Below are 21,055 nucleotides of genomic sequence, written 5' to 3'. Positions count from 1 at the left end.
AAATAATCTTTGCTTTTAAATATAAAATTTAATGCTGTTAATTTACGACTGCAGTCGTAAACAATAGCTTTTAGTTTTTAATTTCTAAATATTTTTATCAGAGGTAAAGGAAGCAACTTTAGGAAAAATTTTACAAAATTTCAACAAGTAGTAAAATATAATTTTGGTCAGACAGATTTTTTTGGTACAAAATTTAATTCTAGTTTGAAGAATAAAAGTTTTTATTTTTAAAATTCCAAATTTTTGCATCGTAATAATAGGTATCAGTTTCATAACTGTCTATAAACTCTTCCAATTTTAATCAGTAATGAATTTTGGTTTTAGTCAGACAAACCTTTTAATTTTAAAATTCATTCTGTTAGAAGTATTGACAGTTAGTTTTTGATTTTTTAGTTCTTAATATTTCTAAAAGAAGTAAAGGACGCAAATTGAAGAATAATTTTCTGAATTCTAATTTTAAAAAGTAGTAAATTTTAATTTCGGTCAGACAATTTTTTTAAATATAAATTTCATTCTTCTAAGAGTAGTAAAAATAATTTTTCTTGTATTTTTACTCTGCATATTTGCATCAGAACAAAAGTTTTAGTCAGATAGATTTTTTAAATTTTATTTTATTTCTATTAACAGTAATGAAAATTAGTTTTTCGTTTTGAAATTCTTATATTTTTACTACAAAAAATCGTTTCAGTTTCTTTAGGAATTTTTCAAGTTCTTGTATTTTTTTATTTAGTAGTAATTTTTAGTTTTAGTCAGACACATTTTTTTAATTTAATTTAATTTCTATGAACATTAATGAAAATTAGTTTTTCGTTTTAAAATTCTTTTTACATTTTCACTACAATAAATAGTTTCAGTTTCTTTCAGAATTTTTCAAGTTCTTGTTTTTTTTATTTAGCAGTAAATTTTAGTTTTAGTCAGCCAAAGTTTTTAAACATAAATTTATTTCTATTGTCTGTATTGAAAATTAGTTTTTGCTTTTTAAATTCTGAATAGTTTTTTAAAAAGTAAAAATCGCATAACTTTTGGAAGCATTTTCCAAATTTTTCTCAAAATTAGTAGTAGGTACAGTTTATTTTTGATCAGACATATTTTCTAAATATAAATTTTTACTCTGCTTATAAGAGTAGGGAAAATTTCTGTTTGTTTTTAAAGTTCTAAAGTTTCGTAAGAGAACAGATGGTTGTAGTTTCAGAAAAAATTTCCGATTTCTTGTAATTTTAATTAGTAGCAAAGTTTAGTTTCATTCAGAAAAGTTTTTTTCAATATCGACTTAATTCGTTCAACAGTAATGAAAATTTTGTTTTTTGTTTTTAAAATTAAAAATTTAAATATAAATAATTTTAATTTATTAAAATTTTAAATTTTAAATTAAAACAAAGGGACTCTTTTGAAGAAGAATTTTTCGATTTCTTTTAATTTTAATTGGTAGAAATTTTCAGTTTTAATTAGACAAATTTTTTTAGATGTAAATTGGATTCTGTTAATAGTATTAAAAATTATTTGTTGTTTCTTAATTGCTGAATATTTTGTATCAAAACTAAAGGACGCAATTTTTTTCTTTAATCTTCTTTAATCTTCCTTTATCAATAGAAAAGATAAAATTTTCCGGAAATTTTTTTATATTAGTTGAAAAGTTAAGTTTTAATTAGACATATTTTTTAATTCTTATTTTACTTTCTGTAAGAGTAGTGAATTTTTTTTTTCTTTTTAAGTCCGAAAGTTTTTTAACAGGAAAAAATTGAAGTTTCAGAAAAATATGTTTCGTATTGTATTTTTTAAAAGTGGTAAAGTTTAATTTTTGTCCGACGAGTCTTTTTTAAACTTATAATTCATTCAGCAATATTGAGAAAAATTTTTTTGTTTTCAAATTCTAATTTTTTTTAACTAAAAGTTGCTTTGAAAGATAAGAAAAAATTTTTTAAATATAATTTTACTTCTGTCAGGGGGCGAAAAAATTAATATTACGACTACGATTTAACAATTCTATTCACGTACTAAATTATTCATATTCAACTGTTTAATTAACTGTAACTAATATTCTACATATATATCATCGAGGGGAATATTTGATGAAATAGAAGAAAGACAAACGAATATTGATTAATTTATCACGTTGTTGAAATAGAAAACATTCTCGAATATTTTTTCAAAAATAAAATTTTAAATAAAATCATTTGAAATTGTATGCTTAAAAATACAAAAAGGACCTTTTATCTTCATCTCTCTCTCTCTTTCTCTCTCTCTTTTTCTCTCTAACATCATTCCCGAACGCTTGTCATTATTGCGGCATTTTTCAGCCAATTCCCAAAACAGTTTTATTGACCTATTACAAAAACCGAGCGATAAAAAACATTTTTCCCAGTTATAAAACATATTTCATCTTTTATTTATTATTAAAAATATGAGGATTGATTTTTTTCAATATTGGAGAAAATTTGTTGACTGAAAAAAAAAATTTTTTTTCCATTTATTTCATTTGTGAAAGACAAGTTTCAGTTTAATCAAAAGGAATTTAGAAAATCAAACCAAATACTGAATTTACAGAACATACGTTGCAGGAGAATGAATACTGGAAACTGGAGAAAAACGAATTGAAAGCCTTTTCTGCATGTGAAATAAAATCATTGAATAGAAAAGAATAAAACAAAAAATTCCCATTCATGACAGAAGAGAAGTCGGTATTTTTTTTTTCTTTTATTTTCTTTCTTTTTTTTTATTTTTTTTTTTGGCAGCGAAGAACTATTCAAACATATGAAACCACGATACAGATAAATGGCGATTCGTTCTACTCGTTTGCGCAATAATTTGATTACTTACTCATAGCAGAAAATGCTCAACATTTACGATAACGATAATAGAAGTGCGATTGCAATTGTACACAACATACTTGATGGTCTTTTAGTTCGTTATCGATCGTACATTTACAATTACTCTATTAGTTGTTTATATATATATATGTACATGTTGAGTTGATTTTTTATTTTTCTTTACTTTAATTTTTGACTGATAATTATTTTCCCCCTTGAATTAAATTTTCTCTCTTTCTCTCGTTCTCTCTTTCTCTCTCTCTTTCTTTCTTTCTCTCTTTTTTCTTTTTTTTCTCTCTTTATTTCTTTCGTTCTCTTTTTCTTTTTTATGATTCTATATTTAGTCGAATTTTATTTAAGGTACCCATAGAAATTTTATTGAATTAAATAGAACAAAAAGAACTGCAGAAAAAAGTAGAAAAATTTCAGTAAAAATCAATTGAGCGTAAATGTGCTGTGAAAGGAAATTTGTTCGATATTATAAATTTTATTCTAGAATAAAATTATACACTAGAAATTCAGATTGTGATGGGTTTTGAAAAAAAAAATATTGATGCGTCTCTTTTCCTCTAAACTTCGTTTATACTTGAATTTTTTTCCTGTTTTTTTTTTTTTGCTTAATTTAAGTTGACTAATGATGTTTTTTTTATTGGTTTGAAATTTGTCAAAGTTTGATTGATAAATTGATCGTAAATTCTAAATTTCAACTTTTTTCGGTTAATTTATTTCTATAGGGTGCAAAATTTGCAAATTTTCCATACAAAAGACAAAATGAGTGATTTAAAAAAAGCCTTCACTCTTTAAATATTGTTTATTTGTTAAATATCGAACTCTATTTTGTATCAGTTTATTGTAATTATTATTCTAATTTAAAAATTAATATTATTTTGATTTAACATTTAGTTTGGAATTTTTTTTTTATTTAAATTGTAATTGAACAGAAAAAAGGACAAAAATAATTAAATATTTTGTTATAATAAGCATCTATTGTTATGATAATTTTTTTTTTTTTTTGAAATTTGTCAAACTTTGATAAATTGATCATAAAAATTGAAAATTTCAACTATTTTCTATTAATTTATTGTACGCTGAATATTTGAACAATTTCAAAGAAAATGAAAGTGATTTAAAAGGCGTCATTTCTCGTTAAATATTGTTTGAATACTTTGTCTCAATTATTCCAATTATTATCAGTATTATAAATACAGATAATTAAAAATTACTCAAATTCTATATAGGAATTAATTTGCATAGGTATTTTCAATCGTGATTTGCGGCTCAAGTTAAGCAAACAAAAATATTAAGTTTTTTTACGAAATTCTTCTTTTCATATAATTATAATTTTTTTTACCTAAAATTTGTTAAACTTTGATAAAAAATTTCATTTTTTTTTTCAATTTTCGATTAATTTATTTTTCTTTTAAATTTGAAAAAATTTTAATTTCGTAAACCAAAAGACGCATTGTTTCAAAAAAAGCTATTTCTCTTGAAATATTTTTTATTAAATTTGTTGAATTTCAAATTTTTTAAATTTGATTCAATTATTGTAATTAATTTTACTAAAATTCTATTTAATATTTAATTTCTTTATTTGTGTTTTGCAACTAAAATGTAGCCAATAAAAGGAAAAAAAATTAATTACTTTCTTATGTAATTCTTCTTCTTCCGTTATTGAGATTTTTTACTTTAAATTTGTCAAACGTTGATTGATATATTAATCAAAAACGTAGTTATAAATTCCACTATTTTCGATTAATTTATTTAAAAAATGTAAATTTGATTTTGAAAAAATTGGAAAGCAAAACGACAGTTATTTAAAAAATGTTTTTTTTTTCTTTAAAAATATTTTTTTAATAATTTGTTTCAATTATTTAATTATAATAATAATAATAATAATAATAATAATAATAATAATAATAATAATAATAATAATAATAATTAATAAGTCATTTTACTAACATTCTATTGAAGATTTAATTTTTAATTTTTTTTTGTGATTTGCAGATAAACTTTAACCAAAAAAAAAAGTTAATTATTTTTCTTACGAAATTCTTCTTCTGTTATTGATATTTTTTGCTTCAAATTTGTCAAACTTCAATTGATAAATTGATCAAAAATAGTTCTAAATTCAAATATTTCTAATTTATTTTCTGTATAAAATGTAAATTTAAATTTGAAAAAAAAGTTGTAAGCAAAACGAGAGAGATTTAAAAACTTTGAATTATTGTAATTTTAGATTATTATTACATTTATTCGAATGTTTTATTTGGATTAAAAGTTAATTAAAAACGTATTTTAATTTTTTTTTATTGAAATTTGCCAAATTGACAAATTAGCGATTTTTTACTTTTTATTCGAATGTTTTATTTGGATTACAATTTTAAAAAAAAGAAAAAAAATAGTTAATTATTTTTTGTATGAAATTCTTCTGTTATAATTAATTTTTTTTTGCTGGAAATTTGCCAAAACATTAAAAATTGATAAAAATTCCATCTAAATTCAACTATTTGTGATTAATTTTTTTATATATAGAATAAAAAATATGTAAAAACAAAGACCGACAGTGATTTAAAAATTTTAAATGCATCATTTCTTTATGAATATTTTTCATGAATATAATTTTTTTCATCTCTAATTGTTATATTATAATTATATAGAAACTTCAATTATGATTAAATTTTTATCTAAAATATAAAAAAATATCGTTAATTTTTTACAATTTGCGACTAAAATTTCAACCGAGGGAAAAAAATTAGTTATTAATTTTACCATATATGAAAATTCTTCTTCTCTTATAATTAGCGAGAATTTTGCTAACGAATTTACGCTCTAATTCATTAGTCAGTTTAACTAATTCAAACGGAAAGTAAACTGTATTTGGAAACGAGAAATATGGGGTATGTTTGTCTTACTCTCTTTTTCGGGTTTATTCAATTTGTATTTAAAATATTTGAGGAATAAAAATAGACTAAGGAATTAGCATATATATCTATATGGCTTTTTGTTTTCTTGAAAGAGAAAGAGAGAGAGAGAGATGGAGAGAGGAAGAGATGGAGCTTGCACAATCAATAGTGCTACATACCAGATTCCTGGTGATGTGGAGAAAAAAGCAATTTAAAGAAAAAAAAAAAAAAAGAAAGAAAAGAAATCTCTTCAATTTTTTATATCATGAAATTGAAGATTTACGAAAAAATGTTCAATTTTTTTTGGTTGGTGAAGATATTTTCATCAAATACGTCAAAAGAGGAGGTTAAAGGAAAAGTAGAAGGGTAAAGAAGAAAGGCGAGGGTGGAGAAGGGAAGGGGAGGGGAAGAGGAAAAAGAGAGAAAATCATCGAGAAACTAGAAAGGCGTGAGACAAAGCGAAGAGCAGACAAGAAATCGATCAAGGGGAGTTGTTTGACTGTGTAGAAAAAGAGGAGGTTAAAGAGAGGGGTTTAAAGTTTGACAAATGGTAACTCCCGTAAAGGGTGTGCGGAGAGTAGATATTTCACGTGAAAAGAGACAAAAGGGTTATAAAGCTAAGAAGTAATTAATCAATGGCTAATAATAATCATACGAGATAGAGAGAGAGAAAGAGGGAGGGAAAAAAAATTATGTCTCCCCCTTCGTTTAATGTAAAATTATCTTCCGATGGCGACGATCACAAATTATCTCCTGCTGCTTCGATTGCAAAATTATCTCCTGCCACGATTTTGTATTATAACTTTCGTCGTAGAAAAACATTCAATTTATTATCTATCCGGGTTCGCTCTCTTTTTTTTGCTGGTTATCTATTTTTCAATCAATTTTATACAATTTTTATTGGGAATTTTTTTTTTCCTGATATTGTTGATTCGATAAGGATGTGGGAACGAGTCAAATGTCTATAAGTTGTATCTGAGTAATCTTAAGCTAAGTTTAAAAAAATATTGAGTTTAAAAAAACTTATGTTGGAAAAAATTAACTTAAGTGTAAAAAAAACTTAAGTTGGAAAAAATTTACTTAAGTTTAAAAAAACTTAAGTTGGAAAAAATTTACTTTCGTTTAAAAAAAACTTAAGTTTGAAAAAATTAATTTAAGTTAAAAAAAACATAAGTTGCAAAAAATTAACTTAAGAATTTAATTTACTTTTTAATAACATTAAATTTGCGGAAAGCCGAAAATAATGCGCATTAAAGCACTCGTGAAATTTTCCATTCAAAATTTATTTAAAACAATAAAAATACTTTGTTTATTATTTTATTTCCATTACTTATTTTGATTTTATTTTTTGATCTTTTATTGGTTATTTTATTATTACCCTCCAATTTATTGAGATTTTTAAAATAAAAACCCCATTGTTAAAAATAAAAAAATAAAAAAAATTCTATAGACTTTTACTACGAATGATTTCAAAGAATAATTCTATACGAAATTTAGTGAACATTCTGTAGAATTTCATTGAAACAATTGAAAAAATTTTTACATGAATTCTGGTAAATATTTTATGTATCAAAATTTACAGAATTATTTTTTCAAAATTTTAATTAATATATTAAATTTATGTTCTTTTTTTAAATAATTAAAAATATATTTTGTTTGTAAATGTATATAAACAAAAGATTTATGTTTGAATAGATGTTTTATTTTATGTTTAAATAGATTTTTGTTTGATAAACAAACTTTATGGGTATTTTTGCATAATAAATGCAAAATATTATTTAAAAATTTCATCCTCTATTAATTTACAAAAATATGTACTATTTATTTATTAACCAGTAATTTACGAAAAACCTCCTAAAAAATACAATTTACAAGAAAATTAGAAAAAAATTACATACCAAATTCATTTATTTATTTTTTAATCAAATTTAAAAAAGCAAAAAATTTTATTTAATTTACAAGAAATTTACAAACAAGTAAAAAACAAATTCACTTATTTATTTATTGCTATAGTTAATTTTTAAAAAGAAATTACAAAAAAAGTAGAAAATAAATTTATTTATGTGTAATTTACAAAAAGAAATTAATAATTTTATATTGTAACGATGAGTTGAATTTCAAGAAATTTTTTTTGTTAAATATTTCAATGAGATATTTGTGATTCAAAAAAATATTTTTTTTTCTTCAAAATCTCTACTAAAATTCGTGTAGAAATATTCTATAGAATTATTATAGAAAAATTTTTAAATTTTAATTTCTTTAATTTAAAAAATTTACCAGAATATTTTTTTTAAATAATAAATACTGTAAAATATAAAAAAAGTTACGCCAAAATATAAAAATTAATTAAATTTTACACTTATTCGGTATTTTATAAAAACCGTTGTTAAAAATCAATTTTCTAAACTACACTTCAAAAAAACTTTAAATTGGCCAAGGAAAATGTTGTTTGAAATTCCTTTCAACAAAAATTAATTTAATTTTGAACATTGGAAATTTTGATTAAAATTCTTTTCATGAAAATTAATTTAATTTTCAACATATTGAGTTTATGATATATGAAAGTTAACTAAATTAATTAATCGCTGTTCGTAAACTAGGTTGTAAAAATAAATAAATTCGGCCCTGGTACTGAAGTTGAAAAATAAAAATTTTTAATATTTATTTTTCATATTTATTTATTTATTTTATATCAATATTTTTCATCCACTTTAAAGAATTAAATAAATTCAGTTAATGAAAATTTATTTGTCTACAACTTTTGTAGATTTTAATTTATAAAGTCAGTTTTGTTTACATCGAAAATAAAAAAAGAAAATAATTTTAAAAAAATTAATTTGCACACGCTTTTGATTTTTTACACTAAAAATTTGATTCAGTTAAAATTTTGACTCGTTTATATCAGTGACTGACTGCTTTACTTTCAAATCAGTTAAAATTTACTAAATCAGAGGTAAAAAAAATTATCTATACTTGTAAATCAGTAAATTTTTAATTAATTATTAAATTAATTAATTTATTCCTAAATTTATAAATTTACTAATTCACAAGTAAGAAAAAACTTCTTTTGATACATCATAAAATTTTTGATTGTTTTAAAATCAAAAAATTACTAATTAATTTGAGATAATTAAAATTTTATAATTTAAATGTAAAGAGTATCAAAAAATAAAGAATAAGAAAAAAATTTATAATTTTATAATTAAATATTAAATTATTATTTTTCCATAGGAATTTTTTCAAAAATTTCAAATTTAAATTTTATTAAAATAGTAGATATTGAAAATCATTGAAATGAGGAAAATTTTTGAAAATAATTGAAATTTTAAAAGGAATTTTATTAAAAGTTTTGAATATAATTGAATTTTGAAGAAGAATTTTTTTTATTTATGAAGATAATAATTCGGATTTTGTTGAGATTTTTTTTAAAATTTTAAAAATAATTGAATTTTGTGATAAGAATTTTATTACTTTTGAAAATAATTGAATTTCTGCGATCATTTGTAACTTCTTCAAAATTCAATTTTTTAGTGTTTTTAACTAAATTTCTTCTATGAGTCCATTATTTTCAATAAAATTAATTAAATATATATTGACAAATTTAACTAATTTTAGAAGATTTGTTCATTAAAATTTCTAATTAAATTCATTCAACATTGAAATTTTATAAAAATTCAAATTGAAACCGTTTGAAGTTCATTTATTTATGAAAATTGTAAACGCAACTCTTTTAAAATTGAATTAATTTTGAAATATTTAAGTAAAATTGTTCATTAAATAATTTATTTATTTTATGATAGTTGTTCAAGATTTAAGTTATTTGAAAAGAAATTTTTTGTCAGAACTTGAAAAAATTGAAGGTCGTAATTTCTTAATTTACGAGTCAAACAAAAAAGACACAAAAATTCAGAATTTTCTTATGAATTCTAAGAATTAAATTTTTTGAGATCTTTTAATAAAAATTCCTGACTTTTTCCTGAATTCCCTGAGTAAGAATATATGATTATTATAATTATAATAATATTAAAAGTCTAGATATATTCCAATTCACATATTTTATTTTTATAAAAAAAAATTTGAATTACACATTTTTACGTTCTATTATTATTATTTTTTAAATTGCTAATTTTATTTTTGAAAAAGTGTGTGAGAAGTCAGCCATATTTGTTGCTAGTTAGTAAATTAATAAACTATCTCATAAGCAAAAAAAAAATTCTCTCTATAAATTATAAAAGTTTAAATTAATTTGAAACAAAAAATTAAATATTTTCCGATTTATAAGGAGAAATTGAATTAAATTTGATCAAATAAAATTAATTGAAGTGAATAAAAATTTAAACTCATTCAAATTTAAAGAGTATTAAAAAAAGAGTATATTATACGAAATGTGGAGAGAAGAAAAGAGAAAAAAAAAATATCCCACTATTATTATTATAGATAATTTAAATTTTTAAGTGTGAAATAGAATTTTCGGAAATTCGGGATATAAAATAAAAATATATTATAATAAGGGAAGTCCGGCAGTAATCTCGTGTCCTACTTTTGCTTTATTCAAACATTCTAAATTCAATGGTACATGAGCTCAAGTCAGATTTGAAAGTAGATAGTAAACGGACCGAAAGGTTTAATTTTGGCTCGAAAGACATTCTCTATTTCAAACTCGAGGTGTACGTATGTCTGGATTAAAGGATCATATTTGTGAGATTATATACATGTGATTATTCCATATATGCGAATGAGTGAATACATGCCTTTGTCAATCTATATCTATATATATGTACGACTCACTCTAGTTAAGCTCTCTTGAAATTGCAAAAAGTAATTTGTGAATCATTCGAATTTTTATTCTCTTAATAAATATACATATATGTATATATATATAGAGAGAGAAATTTTTAATTCACAAAAGCAAAATAAAGAGCTTCTTTTTATAATATCGCAAGAGTGAAAAAGGGAATTTTTGAGTTATTTAACTTGATGTAGGAGAATTATCATCAACTTTCTTTTCTGATAAAAAGAAGGCTATATCTATTTGGTTCATTTGCAAATGAGTTTGTTCTAGTTAACACTTGAAAGGAATCTTATTCACTAGAATCAGGAAAAAATTTCACCCTCACTTTTTTTTTTGCTATTTTACTTTAGGTTAATTGGATTTTCTATTTTTGAAAATGAGGGGAAAAAAAAGTTTTATTTTCAAGGAGAAAAAGGATAAGAAAATTGGAATTGAAATTTGAAAATTTAGTTTTTAAATGGTTTCTTCATTTGACTGAATTAGTTTTAGTGAACTGGTGTTACTTAATTTGCTCTTTAGCATGAAATTACTTTTAATTAAATTTTTATTAATAATATTATTGATATTTTATTATTATTATTATTGATATATTATTATTGATATTTTATTATTTGTATATTATTATTCGTATATTACTATTGGTATTGATAAATTATTATTAATATCATTTATACTCCAAATAAATATTTAATCGTCATTTCAGCAAACAAGTGAAAAATGTCACTCAAAACCAAATTGCAAAACCAATTTAAAAATGAGAGACGAAAATTTTTTATTTTTAAAAAGAGGAAAGAAAAAAAATTGGAATTGAAATTTGAAAATTTAATTTCAAAATGATTATTTCATTATTTTCATTTGGTTGAATAATTTTTATTGAAATTATATTGTTAACTCCATTTTGTTATTTAGTTGAAATGACTTTTAATTATTATTATTATTAGTATTGATATATTATTACTATATTTTCTATTCACAAAATAAAATTGATAAAAAAATATATTTTTGATATTTTATTTATTGATAGGTATATTTTTGTTTTTTTTCGCAAATAAAAATTGATAATAAAAAATAACGATATATTATTATTATTATTATTATTATTATTATTATTATTATTATTATTATTATTATTTATATTTATTATATTTTTTTTATTTGCATTTGGCAAAATTTGGAAAATATATTATTGTCAATGTATGATTATTATAGATAATCGAAATAGAAATTTAATCGGCCTTTAAGCGAACCGGTGATAAATTTCACTTGAAAGTAAATTGCCAGTAAATAGTGTTTTACTTTTAAGCGAATTTTTTATTTTATTTAACAAAATTTACTTATGGAGAAATTCGGTGAAATGGCTTTGCGGTTAAGTGGTAATCTGCTTTTAATGGAAATTCAATTAAATGGCCAATTCGGTTAAGTAAAAGTTTGGTTAAGTAAGAATTCAGTTGAATTTAAATTTCATTAAATAAAAATTTGGTGGAACTTTTTATTAAATGGGAAATTTTTTATACAAATAGAGAACTATATAAATAAAAAATAATATTTTAGTTAAATAAATTTTCGAATAAAATCTGCATTAATAATAACAGTTGCTTTTTTGTTTCCAAATTTTTTTTGCATAATTTTTTTAATGTTTTGAATTTAAAAATTAATGAAATTCTAATGTAATGTTTTGATGATTACTTAAATAATAGCAAAAGTTAATTAAACAAAATCGTTTTAATTTAATTTCTTTCTTCTTTTTCAATTGTTTTAATTCCTTATTGTAAATTTCTGAAAATAATTGAATTATTACGAAGAATTATAATAAAATTTTTGAAAATAATTAAAATCCTGAGAAGAATTCAATTAAAGTTATTGAAAATAATTGAATTGTTTTAAAGGATTTTATTAAATTTTTTTATTAAATTTATTAAAAACAATTGGAATCCTGAAGATAAATTTATTATTTATAAAATTAATTGAATTTTTTCGAAGAATTCTATGAAAAATTTTTGAAAATAATTGAATTCTTTCGAAAAATTTGATTAAAATGATATGGAAAATAATTGAAATTCTGAAAAGAATTTTTTCATTAAGAAAAGTAATTGACTTTCTTCTTTTTTTAAAAAAATTTTAACTTCTTATTAAAATTTTTGAAAATAAATGAAATCCTGCAAAGAATTTTATTGCTTACTAAAATAAATTCTTTCAAAGAATTTCATTAAAAATCCAGACAATAATGAAAATTAATTAATTGAATTGTTTTGTAGGATTTTATTAAATTTTTTGAAATAAGTAATTAAAATTCTTCGAATCATTTTTTATTATTTATGATAAAAATTGAATTTTTTTTCTTTTTGAATTGTCTTAGTTTCTTTTTAAAATTTTTGTAAATAATTTAAATCCTGCGAAGAACTTTATTATTTTTTAATATAAATTTTTTCAAAGAATTTTATTAAAAATCTAGGAATGTTTGGAAGAATTTTATTATAATTTTAATTTTAATATTTATAAAAATAATTAAAATGCTTCGAAGAATTTTATTACAATTCTCGATAATAATTGAATTGTTTCGAAGAATTTTATGAAAATTTTTGTAAATAATTGAAATTCTTTAAATAATTTTTTATTATTTATAAAAATAATTGAATTTATTCTTTTTTAATTGTTTTAATTTCTTATTGAAAATTTCTGAAGGTAATTGAATTGTTTCGAAGAATCATACTAATATTTTTAAAAATAATTGAAATCATAAAAAGAATTCAATTATTTTTTAAAATAAATTCTTTTAAATAATTTTATGAAAAATACTTGACAATAATTGAAATACTTCAATTAAAGTTATTGGAAATAATTGAATTGTTTTGAAGGATTTTATTAAATTTATTAAAAATAATTTAAATCCTGAACATAATTTTATTATTTAAAAAAATAATTGAATTATTTCGAAGAATTCGATGACAATTTTTAAAAATAATTGAATTCTTTCAAAAAATTTAATTAAAATTGTATGGAAAATATTTGAAATTCTGCGAAGAATTTTTCATTAAGAAAAGTAATTGATTTTCTTCTTTTTTTTTAAAAAAAATTTTAACTTCTTATTAAAATTTTTGAAAATAAATGAAATCCTGCGAAGAATTTTATTACTTATTAAAACAAATTCTTTCAAATAATTTCATTAAAAACCCAGACAATAATGAAAATGTTTAGAAGAATTTTATTACAATTTTATTACTTATAAAAATAATTGAATTTCTTTTTGAATTGTTTTAGTTACTTTTTAAAATTTTTGAAAATAATTGTAATCCTGCGAAGAACTTTATTACTTTTTAAAATAAATTCTTTCTTTCAATGAATAGATAAAAATAAGTTAATAATAATAACTGTTTAAATAATTAATTTTAATTTAATTAAGTCAAGTAATTAATTAATTAATTTAATTAGGCGCGCATTTACATTATTTTCAATATTGAAAAAAATTTTAAAAATTCTTTCAATTTTGTAAAAAATAATAATTATTATAAGTAAAGAAATTTTCTGTTTTGTTAAAAAAATTCACAGACTGACAATTTTTTTTTCGTCAAGAATTGAGAATATTGTTTTGATAATTTTTTTTTTTTTGTAGGTCAATTGGATCAAGAGAAAAAAGACACACGAATTGCTAACTGTTGGTTTGACAACTTACGCTAGCGACGAACGTTTTCAAGCGATTCACTTTCATCACAGTGAAGATTGGACCCTTCAAATCAAGTACGTTCAACAAAGGGATGCTGGAATGTACGAGTGCCAAGTATCCACCCATCCACCCACCAGTATATTTCTATTTCTCGAAGTTGTCGGTAAGCATGATTAACTATTTTGAATACGAGTATTGTCCTCATTGTCATTGAATCGATCACACAACTTGTATATAATGTTATTTTAGTAATGGAAAACTCTCTCTACTATATATACAAGACTCACAAAACTATTCATGTTTTCTCTTTAACATAAAGCAATTGCTTGCATATATATATATATCTATATAGAGTTATAAAATGCAGGAAATTATTTTTTTTTTCTCGTCATAAAAATAATATCAAATGTTAAAAGAAGGAGGAAGGGATATATAGATGTTGAGGAGCGTCTGAAAATATTTTCAGTTTAATAAAGCTGAAAAGTTTTCTCAATTCCGATTGAAAAGTTTCTTCGTCTCTGTTTTTGTTTTATAATAATAATCACTGGATAACGGAAGGAAAATAAGTTTTACTTTTAAATTTACAATTTATTTATTACTATTATGTGGAGGAATTGTTGTTTTTATCAATTAATTAAACATTGTGTGATTTAAAACAATTTTTCTATGAAAATTAATTTTAAATTCAATATTAACTCTTTTAGGGGGGAAAATGGATTAAAATGTGGGAAAAATGTGTTGGACTGCATAATTTTTGGTATAATTTAAACCTTAAATATCATTGAATTTAATAATTATTTTAATTAATTGATAGAATTATTTTAAAATTAAAAGAAATATTTTAATTATTTTCTATATTGCAATATTACTTTTAATTATTTATAATTTTATATTAAATTTTCTCAGAATTGAAAATAATTGATAACGAAATAATAATGACTTTATACTAATTATTTATTGGAATTTTGTAATATAAAATTACGTATAAAATGAAAAGAATTCTTCTTTATTTAGAATACCGAAATAATTGTGTGTTTATACAAAAGATATTCATAATTATTTTGAAATAATTATTGTATTATTTATTATTATTATTATTTGTTAATATATGTATAATAATTATTATATTCATTTAAATTAATTTACAAAAATAATTATTTCAATTTTGAAAATAATTAACTATTCTATTGTAAATAATCCATGCCTTTAGGCTTCGAACGAGACAATTATTATATCTACCCATTTAAATTAGTAGATGAAATTATTAATCGAATTTGGGAAAACAATTGAAACAGTCGAGAACAATTATTTCAGTTATTTTAAATAATTATAATAGTTATATAATATAAAATATAATATATATAATAGTTATTATAAATAGTTATTTTAATTGTTGTAAATAGTAAATTTCAAAGGACTCATTTTCAATTCTAGTTTATGAATAATAATAATTTATTTGTTTGCACTTTTGTTCGTATTTTATTTAGTTGAGGAGAAAAAGGTAAAATATTTGAAAAATTTGCAACGAGGAAAAATGAAAAATTCGAAAAAAAGAGAAAAATTCGAAACAAAAAAATAAATATTGTAATAATGAAAAGTTACTTCGATAGCAACAACTGCAAAAAATTCCTATTAAATTATTATAGTTTTAAGAATTTTTGATTTTTTGAGATAAAATAGAAATAGTGTGAAAATATTATTACAGAAATAAATTTAAATTATTCTAAATTCATTACTAAAATATAGAGGTCAGTTATTTTTAATCAACAAAAAAGGAATATTTTTTTCAACTACGCAGAAATATGAAAAAAAATAGAGATAATGAAAAAAAGTTAATTGAATAGATTTTGATGATTGTTAGTGTGTAACGCATGAAGCTCATCGCTATATGGTTTTATTCAACGGTTTACGATAGGTAGAGAAAGAGTTGTTTATATCCTATAAAAAAAATTTAATTGATGCGGGAGAAACTTCCGAAAAATACGTTAAAAAAACACCGCGGTGGACTATTAACTATTGTTAATCTAGTGAAATTGGCTTTTAATTAAATATCATTTAAAAAAAAAGTCAGTTTCTCTCGATGCAACAATAGCGCGAGAAAAATATACTCTGTAATTAACCTGGTGAATTGTAGAGTTTTACTTTCATTTAAATAAATGGGAATTTTTTTGTGGTCGCTGATTTTAACTTTGATCTTATTTTTTTTTTCTTTTTGCAAAATTCAAAATGTCGAATTGGATATTGGAAACGTTGAAAATAGCATTTAAGGAAATATTGGAAATTAGTTCATTTTAAATTTTTTACTTGAACTTTTTTTTTGGGTTTTCTGAACACGAGTTAAAAATTTGTTTTTTGAGATTTTAAATCATTTTTATAAAGAGCAAAACCGAAAGTTTTGTGGAAATTTTAATTTTATTTTAACTTTTTTAACTCGTACAACTTTTTAGCTACTATTTTTATAAATAACCTACTAATGTTGGTTATTTAGTAATACCTACAAAATATAAAAAACCTACTTAAAAGTTATTTCGTTAAAAAAAGTCATTCCTTAAAGCGAGATTTTATAAATAAATAAAATTAAATAAATAAGTAAATAAATAAATAATAAATGAGAGAAATATTAATACACTTTTAATATTTAATATTAAAAAAAATATCTGCGCAACATAGGAGAAAGAATTGCATAAGAATTTTGTCCTTAGTTTTAAATTATATTTTAAAAATAAAAATATTTTTCAGGTCTTCAATTTTCAAGAAATTTATTTTTCGTTTTGTGATTAAACTCTAAAAATAAAATTCATGCAATGTTTCTTAAAATACCGTTTCCTGGATAAATTATTTAAAGTTAATTTGAGAATTTTGTTTTTTTGAGTTAACACACTAGAAGGGAAATAATCAATTAAAAAAGAAAGAAGAGAGTTTTTTCTCTCTCTCTCTCTTTGCTTCTATAAATTATAAATTTTTATATTTAGATAAGATATAATTTCATACTTTTTCCATTAAATTTAATTTCGATTAGAAATCTTTTATTAAATTAATAAGATATTTTTTCCTCTATATGGAATATAGTTTTTTTTTTCTTTTTTGTTGTAAAATTGAACTTATTGAAAATAGTTTTTTTTTCTTTTATTCTTTAAAATTAAAAAGAAAACTAATTTATAATTTTTTTTCTTTGTTGTTGTAATATTGAGAAAAAAATTAATTTTTTCCTTTTCTGTTGTAAAATTGAAAAGGAAAATTGAACTTTATTTAAAATTGTTTTTTATTTTTTGTTGTAACATTGAAAGGAAAAATTGAAATCATTTAAAATGGATTTTTTTTTTTTGTTGAATCTTTCAAAAGAAAAATTAAACTTATTTAAAATGGTTTTTTTCTTTTTTTTTTTTTTGCAAAAATTGAAAAGAAAACTAGAACTTTATTGAAAATAGTTTTTTCCTCTTTTTCTCTGTAAAATTGAAAAAAAAATTTGATTTAAAAAATTTTTTTCTTTGCAGTAATATTGAAAAGAAAAATTAAACTTTATTGAAAAATTTTTTTTTTCGTTTTTTCTGTAAAATTGAAAAAAAATGTAATTTATAAAACTTTTTTTCTTTGTTATAATATTGGAAAGAAAAAGTGGAACTTACTAACAATAGTTTTTCTCTTTTCGGTTGTAAAATGGAAAAGAAAAATTAAACTTTATTAAAAATAGTTTTTTTTTCCTTTTTTTTGTAAAATAGAAAATTGTTTTTTTCTTTTTTGTTGTAACATTAAAAGGAAAAATTGAACTCATTTAAAATGAATTTTTTCTTTTCTATTGTAACATTGAAAAGAAAAATTGAACTTATTTAAAATGGTTTTTTTTGTTGTTGCAAAAATTGAAAAGAAAACTAGAACTTTATTGAAAATAGTTTTTTTTTCTGTTTTGTTCTAAAATTGAAAATAAAAACTTACTTTACTAAAAATAGTTTTTTCCTCTTTTGTTGAAAATTGAATTGAAATTGAAAAGAAATTTAAAGTTAATAGAAATACTTTTCTTTTCCTTTTTTTTTTTGTTGTAAAATTGAAAAGAAAAAATTTTCCCTCATTAAAAATAATTTTTTTTCAATTTTTTTCCTTGAAAACTCTTAAGCCGTGGCAATAATTTGTTGGTCCATGTCTCTTGACAAATTTCATTTGTCTCGAATGGACTGACGTATTTCTCAGCTGAGGTTGTAATTTTCTTCATCACAACTGGACGGTCACTGTCTTTCATGGGTTAAAAACGATTTTAAACGGCTCTAAATTTCGCTCTGCTCCTGACACTTGGCGGATCTTTCTTGCGCAAAATTACTTTTATCTCATATAAAGCACATCTTCCGATTTACTATGAAAAACCTTTTCTTCTTTTCTTTTTTTTTCATCAAACTTCTATATCATTTATTACTTATCTTAATTCTTTTTATCGTCACAATTTTTCGAGTCGAGGAAATTAAATTTTAACTTTAACCCAGAAATTATTTATAAAAAAATAATTAAAATCTAGTAAATATTTGTTATAAAAATTTTATACCGTTAAAAAATTTTTTTCTATAGCGTATTTTTCGAATTTGAAGAAATAATTTTTGTTCCGGAAATTAAATCAATAAATTTTTACTGTTTGTAAAAAGTAATAATAATTATAAAATCACAATAAAAATTAAAAATAAATTAATATTAATAATTAAATTATATATTATTTATGTCAAAATATATTTTTATTATAATTTCTAATTTTCCTTTATCAAAGCTTCTGTTATTTATTTACTTGTTTGAATTCTTTCTATCATCACATTCACGATTTTTATTGAAACAAGAAAATTAAATTTTAATCCAGAAACAGAAATTTATTTATTGAAAAAAATGAATAGTAAATTTTAATTTTGTAAATTGTAAGACAGTAATTTTTTTACAAGAAAAAAATTTTTTATTTATTTTCTTATTTTGATTTAATTATTTGATTATTATTTTTACTAGGTACTTTTAACAAACAGTAAAATTTTATTTATTTAATTTCCGGAACAAAAGTTATTTCTTTAAATTCAAAAAATAAGCCAAAGAAAAAATGAATTCTTGAAGTATGAAATTTTTTCAAGAATTTGCAGTTTATTAAAATGTCAAGGAGGTTGACAACTTTTTTGATTTTATTGTGAATATATTCACTTGGAGTATGAAGAAAATAAAAAGCAAGAATATTTGAAAGACGTTATAAAATATTTTCCATTATGTGGAAAAATATTATACATGAGAATATCTCTCTCTCAAGTGATATATAAAGAATATTAAAGTGGTCAACTTCACACAGAGATATTTTATTTTGTTAAAGTTAAAAAGTTATAAAAACTTAAAAAAGTTAAAAATTTAAACTTTATCATTCATTCATTGTCATTGTGTCAATTTTTTCCCCACGAAGGAAATATTACATTATAAATTGTAGAAAGTAAACCGAAACCCGAAAGTATTAAAAGTCTTAAGATATATAGAAATATTTTCTCATGAAAGAGTAATCATATGTGAAAACATGGTGCATGTTATATTCAGTTTCTAACAATCAGGCAGAAAGCTGTAGTAAAGTTTGGGAAAGAGTTTTCCACCTCTGTGACATGACCATAACTTTTACGAGGAACATGCATGTTTGCCAGATGCAAAATATATAAACAGAGATGAATTTTCTCGGGGAAAATTTTTGACACTGGCTCGTGTCATTTAGAAAGAACAAAAAAAAAAAAAAAATGAGCACCCCGACAAATAATGATAACAATAAATCAAAGTTAGCATCCAGGTGGAACAGTAACTTTTCTAATCTAATAGTAATTGCAGTTAGTTGAAGTCTCATTTTTACCAATCCATTCAAATTGCAGAAAAATTGAGAAAAATCTCTACATTTTTTTTGTTTATCATTTCCTTTTTTTCCCAAACACTTTTTTTTAACTTCTTAAGCCGTGCATCAAGAGTTGTAAACTTGAGTCAATAATTAACAATTATTAACATTTTTGAGAAAAAATGAATTGTTTTGAAGGATTTAATTAAAATAACATTGAAATTAATTAAATTTTTTCAAACAAATTTGATTTTTTATGAAAATAATTGAATTCTGAATTTTTTATACAGAAATTTATCATAATTTAAAAAAAACATAATTAAATTCTTTCTAAGAATTTCATTAAATTTTTGAAGAAATTAAATTACTCCGAAGAATTTTACTGAAATATACCAAAATATAAAAATAAGGGAATTCTTGAGAAGAATTTTCCATTTATGAAAAAAATTGAATTGATTTAAAGAATTTTATTAAAATTTTTGAAAATGTTATTGCATCAAAAAAATTTATTAAAATTATTAAAAATTATTAAATCTCTGCCAAGAATTTTATGGAAATTTTTGAAAATTAAATTGCTACCAAGGATTTTATTAAAATTTTTAAAAATAAATTTATTATTTATCAAAATAATTTAATTCTTCTATGGAATATTAATAAAATAATTGAAAATTAAATTGTCTCGAAAAGCTTTTTAAAATTAATAGAAATAATCGAATTCTTTCGAAGAATTTAAAAAGAATCTAATTACTTCAAATGAATTTATTAAAATTATTGGAAATTATTGAATTTCTAACAAGAATTTGATTGAAATTTTCAAAAATTAAATTGTTACCAAGGATTTTATTAAAATTTTTCAAAATAATTGAATTTCTTGGATAGAATTTTATTATTTATCAAAATAATTTAATTATTATATAGAATATTATTAAAATTTTTGAAAATTGAATTGTTTCGAAAAGTTTTTTAAAATTATTGGAATTAATTGAATTGTTTCGAAGAATTTAAAAAAAATTTTCAAAAAAAATTGAATTCTTATAGAAAGAATTTTATTTGTTTTTGAAAATAATTGAATCC

General features: G+C 20.8%; 1 protein-coding gene across 6 annotated transcripts in view; it reads left to right on the top strand.

The window, feature by feature from the left end:
- The window catches only part of LOC122511650 (zwei Ig domain protein zig-8-like), a 198,661-nt gene that overhangs the window by 116,196 nt on the left and 61,410 nt on the right, over window positions 1–21,055 (top strand). For all 6 annotated transcript variants that reach the window (XM_043627036.1, XM_043627035.1, XM_043627031.1 and 3 more), the window contains one exon: window positions 14,113–14,326. In XM_043627036.1, coding sequence (XP_043482971.1) covers window positions 14,113–14,326 — 214 coding nt within the window. The remainder of the gene's footprint in view (window positions 1–14,112; window positions 14,327–21,055) is intronic.

The sequence above is a fragment of the Leptopilina heterotoma genome, unplaced genomic scaffold (genome assembly GCF_015476425.1).
Source record: "Leptopilina heterotoma isolate Lh14 unplaced genomic scaffold, ASM1547642v1 Lhet_89, whole genome shotgun sequence".
Taxonomy (NCBI): Eukaryota; Metazoa; Arthropoda; class Insecta; order Hymenoptera; family Figitidae; genus Leptopilina; species Leptopilina heterotoma.
The sequence above is the reverse complement of the archived record's forward strand: the minus strand, read 5'-3'. Positions and strand labels throughout refer to the sequence as shown.